General features: G+C 41.9%; 1 protein-coding gene across 1 annotated transcript in view; it reads left to right on the top strand.

Annotated features, from left to right (window-relative positions):
* Positions 1 to 2808: 2808 nt before the first annotated feature.
* The window catches only part of CLASP1 (cytoplasmic linker associated protein 1), a gene marked incomplete in the record, with an annotated part of 276864 nt that continues 260725 nt past the window's right edge, over positions 2809 to 18947 (top strand). Inside the window, 1 exon segment of the mRNA XM_027768717.1 lies at positions 2809 to 3271. Coding sequence (XP_027624518.1) covers positions 3077 to 3271 — 195 coding nt within the window.

Below are 18947 nucleotides of genomic sequence, written 5' to 3'. Positions count from 1 at the left end.
TTCTTTATGTTGAGATTAGGGGTAGGGAGGGGTGGTATTCAGAAAAGGAGAGAATTGTGTTCAGACTGGAAGAGTTACCGCACATAGAGTTATAATTTCACTTAGTTTATGAGACAGATTTACCTGCTAGAACCCCTGAAAGTTGGGATTTACTGCTGGTGTGAAGAACACTTCTGTCAGGGATATGCTGCATTTTGAAGATAGGTTTGTGATGGGTTATCTTAGCTTAGAATAAAATAAATTGAGTAAGAGCTTTAGGAGAAAAGAAATTGAAGTAAGAAATAAATGTATATAATTGCTCAGCAGCTGTAGGTTAACTAGACAGCAGTTCATCTAATTAAAATAATTTTGGTAATTTTCCCATATCGTGTTTTTTGCTCTATCCAAAGTGATTTTGAGAAATTCTGATTTTATAATAAAACACCAGACCCAGTGCTGTTGTCTACATAGAATACTGTATCAATAACTGATCCCAATGTGAGCCAGCTTTTTTTTCTTTTCTTTTCTTTTCTTTTTTCTTTTCTTTCTTTTCTTTTTTGTTTTATTGTCTCTTTCTTTTCTTTGTTGGGGGAGGAGGTAGAAGGGGTTGCTGCTCACCTCATTGTAAAGCTGATGTGCAAGACTGTGTTTTGTAGATGCTGTCTTTGACTTTGCCTCTGACCCCAAACCAGCCACTTTGACCAAAGGATCCTGCCCTCTTACCAGTGTTTGGTTTTTCAGAAAACTAAGAGTAAGGCAGTAAGATGCAGTATTTACACTGATTCAGACACAGAGTGGTGTTAGGTTTTTGGTGGGAAGCAAAATTTAAGCTGTATATAAATAGCTAAAGCAGAAGATTGCTTTCCGGACTGGTGCATTTACAAGCTGGGAAATTATGAAAATATCACCTACCAACTGTGTAGTTCATTGGCTCTTTTCTCTGGGCTTCAATGTTCTTTCTGATAAAAATAATAATTATGTTATTCCAGTATGGTTGCCAAGTGTTCATGCTTCTCACTCCACTTGTGATTATAAATGATTCTGCAGCACGAATTGCTTTGTCTTTGATTTGATGTTTTATAACATGTGAGTGTTATGTTATCTGTCTGATTTGTTGTTCTTTTCTCTTACTTTTCAGAATGGACTGCTGAATTATGAAGTATTTCAAACCCAATAGTAGAACATCACTCTGCCACTCACTCCTTTATCTCCTACTAGTTATTTAAATTGGACTTTTAATATCCTACCAGCTGCTCTTCAGACACACATGGTGCATTGTTGCCATTCCCCGGATTGCATCTTTGAAACACAGGCTCTTAGTAACCTTCAGCGAACAAAGAGGCAACCTCCCGGATACATCTACCGGGAGGGAGTCATCCTGACTGCCCTCTAGCTTTTGCTGGATCTGGATTTGAATTCCACCATGGAGCCTCGCATGGAGTCCTGCTTGGCACAGGTGTTGCAGAAGGATGTGGGGAAACGACTGCAAGTTGGCCAAGAACTTATAGACTATTTCTCAGACAAACAAAAGTCTGCTGACCTTGAACATGACCAGACCATGTTAGATAAACTTGTGGATGGACTTGCTACCTCTTGGGTGAACTCTAGCAATTATAAGGTAAGCTGTGCTTTAGAAAGCACTCTTATAGATGGCTGGGCTACCTTGGTCAATCAGAAATTCCTTTGTGAGCAATCAACATGATTTCTTGACTTCCAATAAGATACTCATTCAGGTTGTGGCTTTTGAGCATTTCATTCTAGAGCAAGGAGAGTTTTCTTTGATTATTTTTGAGCTCAAAAATAATCTTTATCTTTTAGCACTTTGAGAGAGGGTCAAGTGAACAGATGTGGGAAGACTTTTTATGTTGCAAAGTTTACATGCATTTGCAGCTTTGAAGTTAAAATATATTGTGTCTTGGTTGCAGATGGGTCATGAGACCTTGGTGAGTGGCCCTTCATGAAAAACAAGTGTCTTCACTGGTTTTTCTCTGGGGGATCAGATTAGTAATAGGATGGTGGAACATTATACCTTAGGTTATGGTTTTGCAGTTGGCTCAGGTACTTAGCCAGAAATGGTACAGGCTGTCAAGGGCTCTTCTGTGGCATGTGTGTAATGACCTAGAGGCTATCCTTCAGTGTCTAAAGATCAAGACTCTTCATGTACCCTTGACAGGGAGGGGTGAGGAAGGGGCCAGGGTCCTGTGGCCTAAATAAATTATGAAGGTTGACCATTTTACCTTTCAAAGACTGAGCTGTTTTGAAAAATGAGACTGGACTTGAAGTGCCAAAGTGGTGTCATTTTCTGCCTTTTCCCCTGTTCCCCAACCACACACTCCTTGTTTGCCAAGAGGGTGGTCTCTCTGGATCATGGTTGAGATGGAAGCTTGCATGACAACTAATAGGTACTATAAATACTGTAAAAGAAGCTTACAGAAGGGACCAGCAGATGGTGTAGTGGTTACGTTGCTGGACTCTCACATGGCTGACCACAGTTTGAGTCCCAGACCTGGAGGCTTAGAACTCATGCTGGGTGCGTGTATGTGTATGCCCGAAATCCCAAGAGGAGACTGGAGGAGAAGGGATTGTATTGTGGCCATCCCCCCTTGGGGGTGATTTCTCACTTTTTGTCTCTCTCTCTTTTCTTTGTGTCTCCAGTGAGCACACATACCCTATAGAAAAATCTCTCTCAAAAATAAAAGGAAACAGGAAAAAAGAAAGAAAAAGAGGGCTTACAGAAACAGAATCTCTTACATTTCTTTTCAGTGACCCTGTTTTCTGAAATTGTTTGGACTTGGAAACTGGTACTTACCAGGATTCCTTTGTGAATTATGAAGTATTTCAAACCCAATAGTAGAACATCACTCTGCCACTCACTCCTTTATCTCCTACTAGTTATTTAAATTGGACTTTTAATATCCTACCAGCTGCTCTTCAGACACACATGGTGCATTGTTGCCATTCCCCGGATTGCATCTTTGAAACACAGGCTCTTAGTAACCTTCAGCGAACAAAGAGGCAACCTCCCGGATACATCTACCGGGAGGGAGTCATCCTGACTGCCCTCTAGCTTTTGCTGGATCTGGATTTGAATTCCACCATGGAGCCTCGCATGGAGTCCTGCTTGGCACAGGTGTTGCAGAAGGATGTGGGGAAACGACTGCAAGTTGGCCAAGAACTTATAGACTATTTCTCAGACAAACAAAAGTCTGCTGACCTTGAACATGACCAGACCATGTTAGATAAACTTGTGGATGGACTTGCTACCTCTTGGGTGAACTCTAGCAATTATAAGGTAAGCTGTGCTTTAGAAAGCACTCTTATAGATGGCTGGGCTACCTTGGTCAATCAGAAATTCCTTTGTGAGCAATCAACATGATTTCTTGACTTCCAATAAGATACTCATTCAGGTTGTGGCTTTTGAGCATTTCATTCTAGAGCAAGGAGAGTTTTCTTTGATTATTTTTGAGCTCAAAAATAATCTTTATCTTTTAGCACTTTGAGAGAGGGTCAAGTGAACAGATGTGGGAAGACTTTTTATGTTGCAAAGTTTACATGCATTTGCAGCTTTGAAGTTAAAATATATTGTGTCTTGGTTGCAGATGGGTCATGAGACCTTGGTGAGTGGCCCTTCATGAAAAACAAGTGTCTTCACTGGTTTTTCTCTGGGGGATCAGATTAGTAATAGGATGGTGGAACATTATACCTTAGGTTATGGTTTTGCAGTTGGCTCAGGTACTTAGCCAGAAATGGTACAGGCTGTCAAGGGCTCTTCTGTGGCATGTGTGTAATGACCTAGAGGCTATCCTTCAGTGTCTAAAGATCAAGACTCTTCATGTACCCTTGACAGGGAGGGGTGAGGAAGGGGCCAGGGTCCTGTGGCCTAAATAAATTATGAAGGTTGACCATTTTACCTTTCAAAGACTGAGCTGTTTTGAAAAATGAGACTGGACTTGAAGTGCCAAAGTGGTGTCATTTTCTGCCTTTTCCCCTGTTCCCCAACCACACACTCCTTGTTTGCCAAGAGGGTGGTCTCTCTGGATCATGGTTGAGATGGAAGCTTGCATGACAACTAATAGGTACTATAAATACTGTAAAAGAAGCTTACAGAAGGGACCAGCAGATGGTGTAGTGGTTACGTTGCTGGACTCTCACATGGCTGACCACAGTTTGAGTCCCAGACCTGGAGGCTTAGAACTCATGCTGGGTGCGTGTATGTGTATGCCCGAAATCCCAAGAGGAGACTGGAGGAGAAGGGATTGTATTGTGGCCATCCCCCCTTGGGGGTGATTTCTCACTTTTTGTCTCTCTCTCTTTTCTTTGTGTCTCCAGTGAGCACACATACCCTATAGAAAAATCTCTCTCAAAAATAAAAGGAAACAGGAAAAAAGAAAGAAAAAGAGGGCTTACAGAAACAGAATCTCTTACATTTCTTTTCAGTGACCCTGTTTTCTGAAATTGTTTGGACTTGGAAACTGGTACTTACCAGGATTCCTTTGTTCACCCTAGTATAGACTCTGTTTTCTAAATATATCAAACCTCAGTCTTGTCCAGGAATCATCAGTCTTTATACTTTTTAAGGGTGTTAACTTAAGGGGCCTACTATTTCACTTACCACTGGATTTATCCTGTCTTTGAAAGCTGAGCCACTGTTCCATCTTGTCCATGTATTCATTTAGCCAAAGTTAATGATTGCTTCTGATATGCTCCACATTGGTGCCGAATGGTGAGAATGTTAGCAATGAGAGATTGACAGTCTAGTCTTTATGTGTTTGAGGGCTGTGAATTCACCTTGTCTATGTTTGAATCATGTCTCTACCAGATTTTCCATGTATATATTAGGATGCTTCTTTCTGAGAGTAACTAGAAACTGATTAAGTTGACTTAAAGTTACTATAAAGAAATTGAGTATCTTGGGACCAGCAGTTGGCGTAATGGCTGTGTCACTGGACTCCCATGTAGTTGACCACGGTTCAAGTCCTGGACCTGGAGGCTTAAACTCACGCCGGGCGTATGTGTGTGTGTGCCCAGGATCCCGAGAGGAGAATGGAGGAGGAGGAGAAGGGATTGCGGCTTGGCCATCCCCCTGGGGGGTGATTTCTCACTTTCTGTTTCTCTGTCTCTCTCTGTCTTTCTGGTGAGTGCATGTGCCCTACAGCAAAAACCTCTCTTAAAAAAAAAAAAAAGGAAAAGAAATTGAGCATCTCATGTAAGCTCAGTATTAATTATGGCAATTTCCATTTTTAAAGAGCATGTCTTCTGTCTGTGACTTGGGAGGAAAGGTTCTCAGAAGCTCCCCAGTAGACTTTTTATGCATCATCTTGGCCAGAATGGCTTTGCATGCCCACCTAAGCACTACCAGAAACTGCAGATGGGGTAAATGACCTCTCTCTTTCTCTGGTGAGTGTATGTGCCCTATGGTAATAATTTTTTAAACTAAATTTTTTTTTTTAATTTGCCAAAGAGTATAGACATTCATTGGAGAGACATAGAAAAAAAAAAAAGAGAGAACACTCCTCATGGGAAAGGGCCATGCCACAATCCTTTCTCTGTTTCTCCATTCTCTCAGAATTTTGGGCATTCACGCACATGGCCCTGGCGCAGTTTTCAAGCCACAGGGTCTAGGACTCAAACTGCACTAAGCCATGAGGGATCCCCACTTCCATTTTCATGCCACTGACTGATCCTTGGCAATAAAATTAAAAAAAAAGAAAACAACAATTTATTGCTAAATGCTAACAATCATCGGAGCTTTCACTGGATCATAATCTTTATACTGGTGGAGGATTGTGTCTTGATGCTAATGGTTACTCCCTGACCAGGGTGTTGGCTACTGAAGGTTAGCGTGCTGATGGCAACTTTTAAAAATAATAATGAAGTTTGCCGCATCAGTTGATTTTTTTTTTTTCCCTTTCATTAAATATTTTTCTGTGGGCCGGCAGATAGTGTGGTGGTTAAGGGTGCTGGACTCGTACATGGTTGACCACAGATTGAGTCTTGGACCTGGTGGCTAGCTTTCTCACTTTCTCTCTCTCACACTCTGTCCCTCTCTGCTCAAATTAAAAATAAACAAACAAACAAATAAAGAAATGGATAAATAAAGTTGGATAAAATAATTTTTTTTTTTTTTTTAAATTTCTCTGTAGTGTTCAGGATTTTACCCACAGTAGAACTTCTTTTAAAATTGGAGTCAGGCCTCAAACCCTACTGTAGCATTATCAAGTAAGTTTATGTAATATTCTAAATCTTTTGTTGTCATTTCAGACAACAATGTTTATAACATCTTCCTCCAGAGTAGACTCCATCTCAATAAAGCATGTTCTTAGCTCATCCGTAAGATGCAGATCCTCATTCAAGTTTAGTCACGAGATTGTAGAAATTCAGTCACATCTTTAGGCTTTATTTCTCATTCTTTTGCCGTTTCTACCACATATGCAGTCACTTCCTTCACTTAGAGTCTTACACACACACAGCATTTATTAAGTTCACTGTTTTATATGCATGCAATTTGCGGTGCCCCAAGATAATTACAATGGCAACATCATAGATTAGTGATCACAGGTCACCATACTAGATACAATAATAATAAGAATGAAAAAGTTTCAAATATTGTGAAAATTACCAAAATGTGACACAGAGACTTGAAATGAGCACATGTATGAAAACGGCAATGACAGATTTATCTGATACAGAGTTATCACAAACCTTTAATTTGATAAAAGATGCAGTGTCTGTGAAATATAATAACTTGAAACACAGTAAACAAGGTTTGCTAGTAATCTATTGTCTGCAACAGCTATGAGATGCGTAACGTCACCAAACCTTGGTTTCCCCGTCTGTGTCAGGATAATTGAATTATAAGCATTGTGAATTATGAGAGATTATACAAAAAGTTGTCAGATGCCTGCCATAGAATAACAATGCAAATATTAGCTGCCTTATCCACATAGGGGTCCCGTCTTCAAAGAGCTTGTAGTCTTTGGGGGGGGGGCTCAGATAAGTAAACACAATTATAATACAATCTAGTGTATGCAGTATTAAAAATAAACAGAATTCTGTGGGAATGCAGAAGCAAGTGCTGATGCTGCCTAGAATTATCATTTCAAAGGTTGGCTCGTGTTTCCAGAGTAACAGGTGTAGGATCACAGAGGAGTGAAAGATTGGGGTGTGTCCTCATAGGAAGTAATTCTTAGGCAGAGGTTGGTTGGTGCAAAGGGAAAGGTTTGCCACCAACTTATGTCTAACCATGGACAGTTCTTTAACCTGTTTGTGCAACGCAGATGTACATAATCGTCTAGGAGCCCTCAGCTATGATATCTTAAATGACTTCATAGGTAGTTTTTTGCAGTCAAGGGCCATTTCTTGTGGTTCTAATCTCCTACAGTGCTGGGTGGCTTCCCAGTCTGTCATCCTTGTTCATAACTGGGTTCTGAGCCTCAACAAATCCTGGTTGTAGGAGTGAGCTCAGGAGCTTAGAGGGACTGTTCAGCAAGTATTGCTGGCTGCTTTACTACAATCTGGGAACCTATCTTTTAGATCCTCCTTTTTTTCTTAATCACAGGTCATGATTTCTCATTCAGAACCTGAAGTTCATGAGGTATATTTTAGGTTTTACCTGGCGTTTATTATACAGTAAGAATTGATGAGATTAACTTTATGATAAATAACACTTGACTTTTTGAAAAAAGTGTTTTTAAATTAAGACCTAAAAAGATAATGAGAGAAGAAAGGGAACGTAATTTGATTTTCTGAAACAATAGTTTTTGTGAGTTGTTCTTTCTTTTTTTTCTTGACGTTTTTGCTGTAGAACATGTACACTCTCAGGAAAGAGACACAGACAGTGAGAGGGAAAGTGAGGAATCGTCTCCGGGGGGGATTGCCAAGCTGTAATCACTTCTCCTCCCTTCTCCTCTCAGGATTTTGGGCATGCACACACACACATGCCCGGTGTGATTTTCAAGCCTCCAGGTCTGAGACTCGAACTGCGGTTGGCCATGTGAGAGTACAGCTCCTTAACCACCACACCATCTACTGGTCCCTTTTATTCCTTTTCTCAATAGGGAAGGTGGGTGAATGCCAGTGTAATGTCTTTTTTAAAAAATATTTTGCTGGAGCTTGAGTAACTTTACATTTGGGCATTTCTTTTTCTTTTCTTTTCTTTTTTCTTTCTTTTTTTTTTTTTTTAGGTTTTTGCTATAGGGCATGTACCCTCACTGGAAAGAGACAGAGGGAGGGGAAGTGAAAAATTAGACCTGAAGTAGGATGGACACGACTCAATCCCTTATCCATTCTCCTCTTAGGATTTGAGGCATGCATGCACACATGCCTGGCATGATTTTCAAACCACTGGGTCCAGGACTCGAACCGTGGTTGGCCCATACCGGAATCTGGTGCCTTAACCACCACACCTCTTGCCCGGTCCCACATTAGAGCACTTCTTAATGTGATAGACAGATTTGTATGTGGTGTTACTTGCAAATGAATAGCTGCTGCTTATTGCTTATTGCTCCTGTCAGGCATCTTATCTGTCCTATCTTAGTCTGTATGTACTCCTGTAGGGTAAATGGCAGTACCCCAGTTTTAAACAGGGGGTAGCTGGGGACTAGACATTAAGGTAATTTCTACCAGTGATTATTGAACTGGGATTTAAATTTAGGTGTCTCTGTTTTCTGGCCAGTGCTCCTTTCATAAGAATGAGAGACTGCAAGCTTTTTTTTTTTAAAGAATTGTTTTATTTAACTTTATTTATTTATTTTTATTTCTTATTTTTCAATTTATCCAGAGAGGGACAGAGTGAGAGAGAGACAGAGAGGGAAAGTGAGAAAGCAAGCCGCCAGGTTTGGGACTCGAACCGCGGTTGGCCGTGTGGGAGTCCAGTACCCTTAACCACCATGCTACCTGTCAGCACCATGCAAGCTTTTTTCTTAAAGGCCAAATAGTAAAATATTTTAGACTTTGTGAGCCATATGATCTCCTTACAAATATACAACTAGTTTGGGCTGTTGTATTACAAAAACAGGGATGGGTTAGGCTGTGGTCCAATACGTACCCCTGCACTAGCACATGAAGCACGTACTATGTGCTGGTTAGGTGCAGATTTTTCATTTTTCCTAAGGCATGTGAACTTACCAGAAAGAGAGAAAGAGAGAGAAAGAGGAAGCATGAAAGGCAGATGAGAACCTTCCAGTGGGGTGTGGTCACTTCACAGTCCCTTTTCCTTCCTTCTTCCTCTGAGGATTTTGGGCACTCATGCACACACTCCCTGTGACCTTTTCAAGCTGCCTGGGCCAGGATTCGAACAATGGTGGATCTCGTGGGATCCACCTCTATTAACAGCTATAATGCAGATCTGGCCCAGCATTTTTTTTCTTTTCTTTTTTTTTTTTTTTGGTAGAAGCCATTAGTGATTCATCTGGGAGAAGAGTAGTAAGACTTATACATATAACTTGGAAATGAGTGGGAGCATTAATTTAGATTAGACTGCAGTTTTCAGCTACTTTGTATGATATTTTAGAACGACTTGCCTTTTTTAGCTCTCTTGTTCAGATTAATGTTGGGACCCATTTGAATTCTAAAGCCTTCACTGATCACAACAGTGAGCTTGGTGGGCTCTCTCAGCTAGTAGAGGGCATCTTGAGGGTTGAGGAATTGATTATTTTGGCAGTTGAACAGACACATCTCTACCTGGGCCACGTTGCCTGGTTCTGTGCATCCTGGGAGGACTTGGAAAGTGCTCTTGTCATCATGGTGACCATGGGAGACCTAGATGGAAGCAGGGACTCTTGTGGTACATGAACTGCCTTTTTTGATTACTCGGACATTAAAAATACAAATAACAGGGCCAGCCAGTGGCATGGTGTTCTTGGTGGCTGGATCCTGCATGGCTGACTGTACAGTTTAAGTTCTAGTCCTGGTGGCCTTAAAAACACACTGGGTGGGTGTGCATGCTTGCTCTGAGTCCTGAGAAGAGAATGGAATAGGAAAGTATTCCTATGGGGGGTACTTTTTCACTCTCCCTCTATGGCAAATTGACAACAAAAAAGTGCAAATGGCAAATCCCAGCTTTGAATTTAGCTGCATCATTGATCTAGTGTCCTCTTTGTTTCTCTTCATTAAACTTAGAAAGGTAGCTCTGCAGAAGAACTGTAGACAGAAAACAGAACAGGAACTCTGTAGAAATAGAATATAAACTTTGATACTCAGGATTGGTATTGGGTTCAAATCCTGGCCCTAGAGGCAACACGCTGTGTGCACATGCCTATTCAGAATTCTGGTGGGACAGAGCATTGGAGGAAGGGGGATTGCAGCATGACCAGGCTCCTGTTGGGGAGTGCTCGCTGTCTCTCTGTGTGTGTATATGTACACATGCACTCATGAATAAAGGAAAATATTACAACAAGCAAAAAGCCTTGAAGAAAGGGAAAGATGAGGCCAGCCCATGGCTTGGTGGATAAGATGGCTGGATCCCACATGGCTGACTATGCAGTTTGAGTTCTGGACCTGGCAGCTCGAAAACATGCCAGGTGCATATCCATGTGTGCCCCAAATCCTGAAAGGTGAGAGAGATGGGGGAGATGAGATTGTGGTATGTTCATTCTTCATGGTGTTTTCTTACTTTCCCTCTCTCCCTCTCAGTCTCCAACAGACCCACATACCCTCTGGAAAATTTATTTAAAAAAGAAAAGAGGGACTGGCAGTTAGCGTAATGGCTATGTCGCTGGACTCCCACGTGGTCGACCGTGGTTTGCGTCCCGAACCCAGTGGCTTAAAACTCAACGCCGGGCGCATGTGCGTGCGTGCCCAAGATCCTGAGAGGAGAATGGAGGAGAAGGGATTGCGGCGTGGCCATCCCCCTCGGGGGTGATTTCTCACTTTCTGTCTCTCTCTCTCTGTCTGTCTGGCGAGCGCACGCACCCTATAGCAAAAACCTCTAAAAAAAAAAAATAAAAGAAAGAAAAAGAAAGGGAAAGATGGTAGATGTTCATACTTCCTGCTGCCTCTGTTTGTCCCTCCTCCCTCTTCTTCTGGCTAGAGGGGATGGGTGCTCTGACTTGAAGAGGCCTCCTGGGCAGTGGCAGCTGGAGAGAACTGAGGAGGTGTGTGCTGTGCAGCTTTCCCAGGTGGCCTTGTCAGCTCTCGTTCTGCCCAACAGTGCGGCAAAGTACAGCCTTATACCCACACTCAGCAAGTACTCTCCTCCAGGACTCAGTGGAAGCTACATTTACTGGTGGGCCCGGGTTCTGTTGTGAGTATAGCCCCACTGATCTTTCTCTGCAGTTGCCAAGTCCAAAAAGCTCTGAAAGCCACGTTTTAAGAATTTTTTATATGATAGAGCACATGCATGCATACGAGAGAAAGGAACACCCTCTACAGGGTCTGGTCATGCTGTGATTGTTTTCCTCCAGTTCTCTGGCCTGTCAGATATTAGACAATCATGAGCATGTCCAGATTGACCTGACTGGGGATTTGAACTGTGATCATCATGTGCAGCTTCTCTAGAACATTACTGCTGTACCATGGAGGAGGCCCAAGCCTAGTATGAACTCATTTGCCATTTGACCTAAAGTAAACTGACATGAAACTGTTTATAGACTTTTATTTCCTGCTTAGGACATGTTTTACTTCAGAAATATTAGTATATTTGATTATGGATTGCTGCCCAGATTCTGTTCAAGGGGTTATATTAATATGTGCTGTACTGTTTTAGCTTCCTAGAACCCCCAAAATTCTGTATTCTAGAACCCATCTGGCCTCCAGAGTTTTGGATAAGTGATTGTGGACCTCTATTTAATATTGTAGGATAATAATGGTAGCTCATGGCTACAGCACATTTACCAGATACTATGTTCATTTTTTAACCTTATTCATTATCATATGAGGTAGATATTACTGTTTCCATTTTACAGATGGGAAGACTGTGCTCATAGAAGGCAAGTAGCTTATTCCAGGTGATAGAGCTGGTAATTAAGGTTTCTGGGGCTTGAACTTGGGTCTTTATGCAACAACTGAAGTTAATTAAGCACTCACAATGTCTCAGATGGCATACCAGAAGCTGGGTGTGTACAGTGGGGAAAAGATGGACACAGCTCTTGCCCCAGCAATGTGTGGCCGGTGCCTGGGCTGTCCAGGTCTGTCTCACCAGATTTGTGTGGTCATCCCATACAAATTGTGGGTTGTATGTCAAGACTCATGCTGTTGTATGTTAAGGCCCATGCCACTGCCCTCTATTTGAAATGTGTGGATTCCCTACTAACCTAGGGCTTCCTTTGTCTACACTGAAGGTCTTATGGTAGATCGAAGGGACAGATAGGGAAAAGGACAAGATAGTGCACAATTGAAATAATGCAGTGCTAAATTGCCCCGTAGGTATGTGTATGTGCTAGTGTGGAAATGTATCAAGTGTTACGGTGTGCTTAGTTGGGAGAGGCCTTGACAGAGAGGTGGAGTTAAGCAGGGCCACAAAGAATCAAAGGGAATAAGCTACAGAGAGTTCAGAGATGACTCTCTTCCTTTTCAGTTTTTGGCTTTCTGGACAGTATTATCTTTACAGATGATATGTTTAGACTCTCCTAAGCTTCTTTACAGAGCACAGTGTTACCCGTGGATCAAGTGCATTTATGGGCAGGCTGGACATGTTGACAGATAAGGGAGCTTCCTCCCTATCTCCCAAACCTTGGCTTTCATGGAGGCCGAATACCCCTCCCCCCTTGTGTCCTTGAGAGGAGAGCCAGAAAGATTATTGGATTCAGATTAAGTGACTTCTGTTTCCTTTTTTGGCAGTCTGCTCGGTGCTGCCACCAAGTGACACCTCCTTTCAGATATGGTCCATTTTTGCCGGGCTTTCCTTGCAGTGCTGTCCTCTTGGCTTGGGAGGTGAATTTCTCTGGTACAATTTAAAAAGATGGATGCCTCTGTTGTAAGTAAAGAGCTACAGTGAGCAGCAATAAGCAAAAGCAAAAAACTTAACTCATTTATTTATTTTACTTTGTTTTGGGCTGTAGGGCATGTGCGCCCACTGGAGACATACAGAGACAGAGAGAGAGAAAGTGAGAAGGCACACCCTGGGGGATGGCCATAATGCAGTCCCTTCTCCATTCTCTAGGGATTTTGGACATACATGCATACACACCCAATGTGCTTTTCAAGCAGCCAGGCTTGGGACTTGAACTGTGTAATGTCCCCACCATCTGCTGACACCCAAAAGGTTGTTTAAAGAGCATTTGTATAAATTGGGAAGTAAAAATGGTATTTGATCTATGTTATTAATGGCATTTCTTTTAAAGTATGGTTTACGTATATTCAAAGGCAACAAAGTATGTTGCAGATATTCAGATTTGAGTATAAACTGTCTGGATTCCTATTCTGTCCTGCCACCTAGACATTTGAGCAGGTACCTTTCTCTGTAGACATATTTCCTGGTCTGTAAAATGGGTCTGTGGATACCGCCTTCAGAGCATTATTGTGAGGATTCAGTGAGCCACTGTATATAGGGTGTTGGCATAGTGCTTAGTAGGGGTCATATGGTCAGCAAAAGGAAGCTGAGGATGTTAAATAGTTATTGGGCCAAATGATAACAAGATCTGTAAAAAGTTAGCTTTTTTGTGGGTCTGAGGTTGCATATCTTACTGCAGCCCTGCCAGTTTGCCTCTGTCCTAAATCAGAAGCCTTGGGCTTCTTGTAGTTAGTTATGAATCCCTCAGTTGTGCAGTGTTGATAATAAAGTCCCTCAGCAGAACAGCAGAAGGTCGGGAATCCTGTGGTGAGTTAAAAACCAACTGGTATAAACCAATCCATTGCAGTAAGGCAGGGGAGAGAGAGAGAGAGAGAAAGAGAGAGAGAGAGAGAAAGAAAGAGAGAAAGCAAGTCACCAGGTTTGGGACTCAAGGCGTGGTCGGCCATGTGGGAGTCCAGCACCTTAACCACCACCTTACCCGCTGGCCCCTTATTTTTAACATTTACACTGTACTGTGTTTCAGAAAATTAATGTTTAAATAAGGATACATATAATAGAATAAATCATAAATTGGATATCAAAGCAAAAAGAAACAGGGTAAGAGCCTGAAGCCAACAGTTAGGCTGATGCATACACAATAGCTGATGTTTACTAGTTAACTACCTTAACTAAGTATTCGTCATGTGCCAGACACGAAATATTCGCATGCACTGTGTCATTTAGTCATGATGTAGGCACTATACAATGAGCCTTGTGACTATCCCATTCATTTTTAAAATTTTCTTTTCCTTTTTTTTAATCACCAGAGGGCATGTGTGCTCACTAGAGAGAGAGGGGGGAACAGAAGAGGAGGGAGAATGGGTCTTTTTCTTTTATTTCTCAATTCTGTTAGGATTTTGGGCATGTGTGCACATGTGCCTGGTTTGGTTTCAAGTCCCCAGGGCTGGGGATTGAACTAGTGGCCAGGTGGGACCCAGTTCTCAATGTATAGTACTTAACCACTGCACTCTAGTCCTGCCCTATTCTTGTTCTTCATCTAGGAGACTGCTTAAGGGAGATGAGAAACTTGCCAAAGGCTGCATGATTAGAATGTGTCAGAGGTGGGATATTTTTGTTGTTCATGATAAAGAGTGAGTGCTTGCACATGACTAAGTGAAAAAGAGAAGCACCCATCACAGGGTCTGGTCACATCCTGATCTCCTTCATCCAGTCTCCTAGCTTAGCAGTCCTCAACTTTTCTGGCACCAGGGACTGGGCTTGTGGAAGACAATCTTTTCATGGACTGGGAATGGAGGGGTAGGGGCGATTTTGGTCCCTAGATGATTCAAGCATATCATATCCACTGAACATCCCATTTCCACCGCTACCATATTGCAATGTATAATGAAACAGTCACATAACAGTAGAGTTTGCACTCCCATAAAAATCCAGTACCAGGGGCCAGCAGATGGTATGATGGTTAAAGGGACTGGACTCCCACATGGCTGATTGTAGTTCAAGTCCTGGACCTGGTGGCTTAATTTCTCATTTTCTCTCTCTCTGTCCCTCGCTGGTCAAATTAGCATATATGTATAAATAAGTAAAGTTAAATAAAATAATTCTTAAAAAAATAGAATCCATTACTAATGGTGATCAGATAGGAGGCAGAGCCAAAGAGGCAATGTGAGTGATAGAGAGTGGCTGCAAACACATGTGAAGCCTTGGTTGCTCTTCTGCTACCCACCTCCCACTGTGTGGCTGGGTGGGGGCAACAGGGCATGTACTCCTGCTTTAGCTCATCAGGATCCTGGGCATGTATGCACGTGCCCACGGTGTTTTCAGGCTAGCTGGTTCAGAGACTCACACCACAGTTGGCATGTGGCTTCCAGCTCAGCAGTCCAGTAAACTACTGATGGGACCACAGCACTGGGCCCAGAGGCAGGATTCTAATCTGGATAATCTTACTTTAAAGCTAGCTCACATCTGAAGCAATTTACAATATTTTCTTTATACTCTTGCGGCAACATTAGTAGTTGCATTTATTGGAGCATAAACTGTGTAACCCACAGTTAATGATTCTGAGACTGGATTCCGAGTAAGAGAGAAACTACTTATTATTTTTTTTTACTATAGTAAACAATATTTAAGATGCATTTAAAACGGTTATTTTAATTCTTTTAAGGTTTTTTTTTTTTTTTTTTTTTTTTTTTTGTTATAGAGCACGTGCACTTGCTACAGAGAAGGAGAGAGAGGGTGAGTTTAAATCACCGGATCCGGGACTCGAACCGTGGTCAACTACATGGGAGTCCAGTGACATAGCCATTACACTAACTGCTGGTCCCTGGTCACTAGTTCTTTAAACTTTATTTTAGAAAATATTCAGACCTACTGGAAAACTTCAAAACACATTACAAAGAATTTTCACATATGTTTTCCCTAGCCCCCAGTGTTAACTTTATCACATTTGTTTATCTACCCTCTGTATGCTTGTTATTAATTGTTTGAGAGGAATGTTCCATTGCTCCTAAATACTTGTGTGTATTTTCTGTATATAACCTTAGGTAACTTTAGTATAGTCATGTAAATTTGGATTAAGATTAATAGATGACTAATATCTAATCAACATGCCTTATTCTAGTTTCACCTATTATCCTACTAATGTCCTTTATAGAAAAAAAAAAACACAAAACTTTCCTGGCCCATGTTGCATTTGGATTTCATGTCTGTATAGTTGTCTTTTTTTTTTTGGAGATTTTTTTTGCTATAGGCGTGTGCCCTTGCCAGACAGTCAGAGAGAGACAGAGAGATAGAAAGCAAGAAATCACCCCTCAGGGGGTATGGCCACGCCACAATCCCTTCTTCTCTATTCTCCTCTCGGGATCTTGGGCACATACGTGCCTGGCATGAGTTTAAGCCACCGGGTCTGGGACTCGAACCTCAGTCAACTACGTGGGAGTCCAGCGGCATAGCCATTATGCCAACTGATGGTCCCTGTATAGTTGTCTTCACACAGGAACAGTTTCATCATCAGTATCGTCTTTCTTGAGCTAATACTTTTGAAGTGTATAGACCGTTTTATTTTGTATCATCTTTCCATTTGAGTTGGCTTGATGGCTCCTCTAGGTTGGATGAAAGCTGTGTACTTGTGGAAGATGCTGTGGTTTGTGTATCTTTCCTAGATTCATGTGTTGAGATGTGTGAAGGTAGTAAGAGGGTAAAAAACGTAAATCAGACTGTGGCATTGAAAGGCAGGCCATTGAGAAAAGATCAGGATTAAGGTTGTTAGGGCAGGACTGCGTAACTGACTGCTGCTGAATTCAAAGGAGAGAGACTGAGACGGGTTGATGGACACAGCCGTTCTGTGCCGCTCTCACCCTCATGACTGGGGACTCAGCAAGACCCCACTACATGTGGCTCCTGGACCTTAGACTTCAGACCGTGAATTGAATAAACCTTTGTTCTTTTAGATTATCCAGATTCTCGTATTTTCAGTTATCAGCAACAGAATGGACTAGAACATTACAGATGCCACGGAAGTAATGTGGTACCCTTTTCAGTGCATTCTATCAAGAGGCACATGGTATCTCTTTGTCTTAAGTGGTAAAAGAAATATTTGCCAGCTTTCTTCAAAAGTTACTCTTTTTATAATTTAAAGGTATCTTGTTGAAATTTTGTAAGTACTCCATTTCTCACCAAACTTTAAGGTTTTTAATAGCCATTGGTTATTTTTTTAGAGTTATTTTATTTAATTTTATTTATTCAGTCATTTATTTTAATTTGTTCAGAGAGAGACAGAGAGAGAAGGAAAGGGAGAGAACAAGTCACCAGGTCCAAGACTCAAACCGTGGTCGGCCATGTGAAAGTGTCCAGTGCCTTTAACTGCCATGCCACCTGCTGGTCCTGCCATTGATTATTCTTGCCTAAAACAATTACCGTGCTTGTTGCCAAGGGATGATTTTGTTTTCTTAAGTTTATTTATTTTTTAGAAGAACCCACCTCTCCACCCCCTACCTTCTCCGCAGAAGCACCCTCAGTTGGGTCTCAGACCAGTATCCCCCTGAGCCTTCCCAGTCAGCCAGGAACATGGGCATGTATCCAGCACATACAGGTCATCCAGAGAACTCAACCGGTAACCTTCCACATGGATCTGGCATCGCCTGAGCAGCGTTACCATGGTGCCACTGAGCCATCCCCAAAGAGTGATTTTCTAATTCTATTCCTTCTTCATTTTATTAATCAGATCTCTCTCTCGGTTTTATTTCTTTTTTAAAAGTTTATTTTTAGGCCAGCCAGGTGGTGTGGTGGTTAAGGTCACTGGATCCCCATATAGCTGACAGTGCAGTTCAAGTCCTGCATCTGGCAGCTCAGAAAATATGCCAGATGTGTGTGCATCCCAAGAAGAGAATGGAGAAAGGATTGTATGGTCATCCCTCCCGGGGGTGAATTCACATTTTATCTTTTTCTCTCTTTCCTTCTCTGTCTCTCTCCAGTGAGTGCACGTGCCCATGCCCTATAGCAAACTTTAAAAAAAAAGTTTCATGAAAAAGAGACAGAGAAAAAGACAAAGAAAGAGAGGCACCTACCTCAACAGGGTCCTTTCTAGTGCAGTGATCCAGCTTTAGCCTCAGCCTGCCAGGATCATGGTAAATATACTCGCCCCACATGCACAGGGAGAATTTGTGATGCCAACATGGGGCTTCTCACATAGCTTTAGGATAGCAAAGTGTTACATCAGTGCTGTGTCACCCCAGCTGGCTGGCCCAGTAATTTTTTGAAATGTGTATACTGAGACCAGCAGGTGTGTGGTGGTTAAAGGCACTGGACTTGCACAGGGCCGGCCGTTGTTCAAGTCCCAAACCTGGTGGCTTGCTTTCTCACTTTCTCTCTTTCTTTGTCTCTCTCTGATCAAACTGGAAAGTAATAATAAATAATTAAAAAGTTAAATTAAAATTAAGAAATGTATGCCCTACAACTAATTGTATAGGAAGAGACAAGAGTGTGTGTGTGTGTTTTAAAGTTTCTTTATGTCATGGTATAGAGAGAAAGATAATTACTCGTGAGGTATCTCATGCTACAGTCTCCCACCTCTGCCCTCCAGCCTGCCAGGATCTTGGGTGTGCATGTCTGGTGTGCACAGGTTGACCAGGGAACTGAATCCCCATCATCAGTATGGCTTCCAGCATTGCAGAGCTTCACATCACGGCTGTGCCACTGTGACTGGGCCATATATTTATAGCTACCCCCGAAATAAATTGTTACAAAGGAAAAGCATGTTTAAAATTAATGTTATCTAGGTACATTTATAGTCATATATTATTTAAATCAACCTGATATCTAGTGAACATAAAATAATATGATGAAGGTTAGTTTGGGCCCTTGGCAGCTCAAGTAGAGATGGAGCGATGGTCAGCTAAGTTGTCATAACTGTTAGCAAAGCAATATTAAAAGGCATATGGTAGCGAAATGTCTTCCTGAGTTTAGCAGGATATTAAAGGACATATTGTCGGGGGGGGGGGCAAGCAAAATGTGGAAATGGGTG

This window comes from Tupaia chinensis, unplaced genomic scaffold (genome assembly GCF_000334495.1).
Source record: "Tupaia chinensis unplaced genomic scaffold, TupChi_1.0 Scaffold147282_1, whole genome shotgun sequence".
In the NCBI taxonomy this organism is placed as follows: domain Eukaryota; kingdom Metazoa; phylum Chordata; class Mammalia; order Scandentia; family Tupaiidae; genus Tupaia; species Tupaia belangeri.
This window is presented reverse-complemented; position numbering and strand designations above follow the sequence as displayed.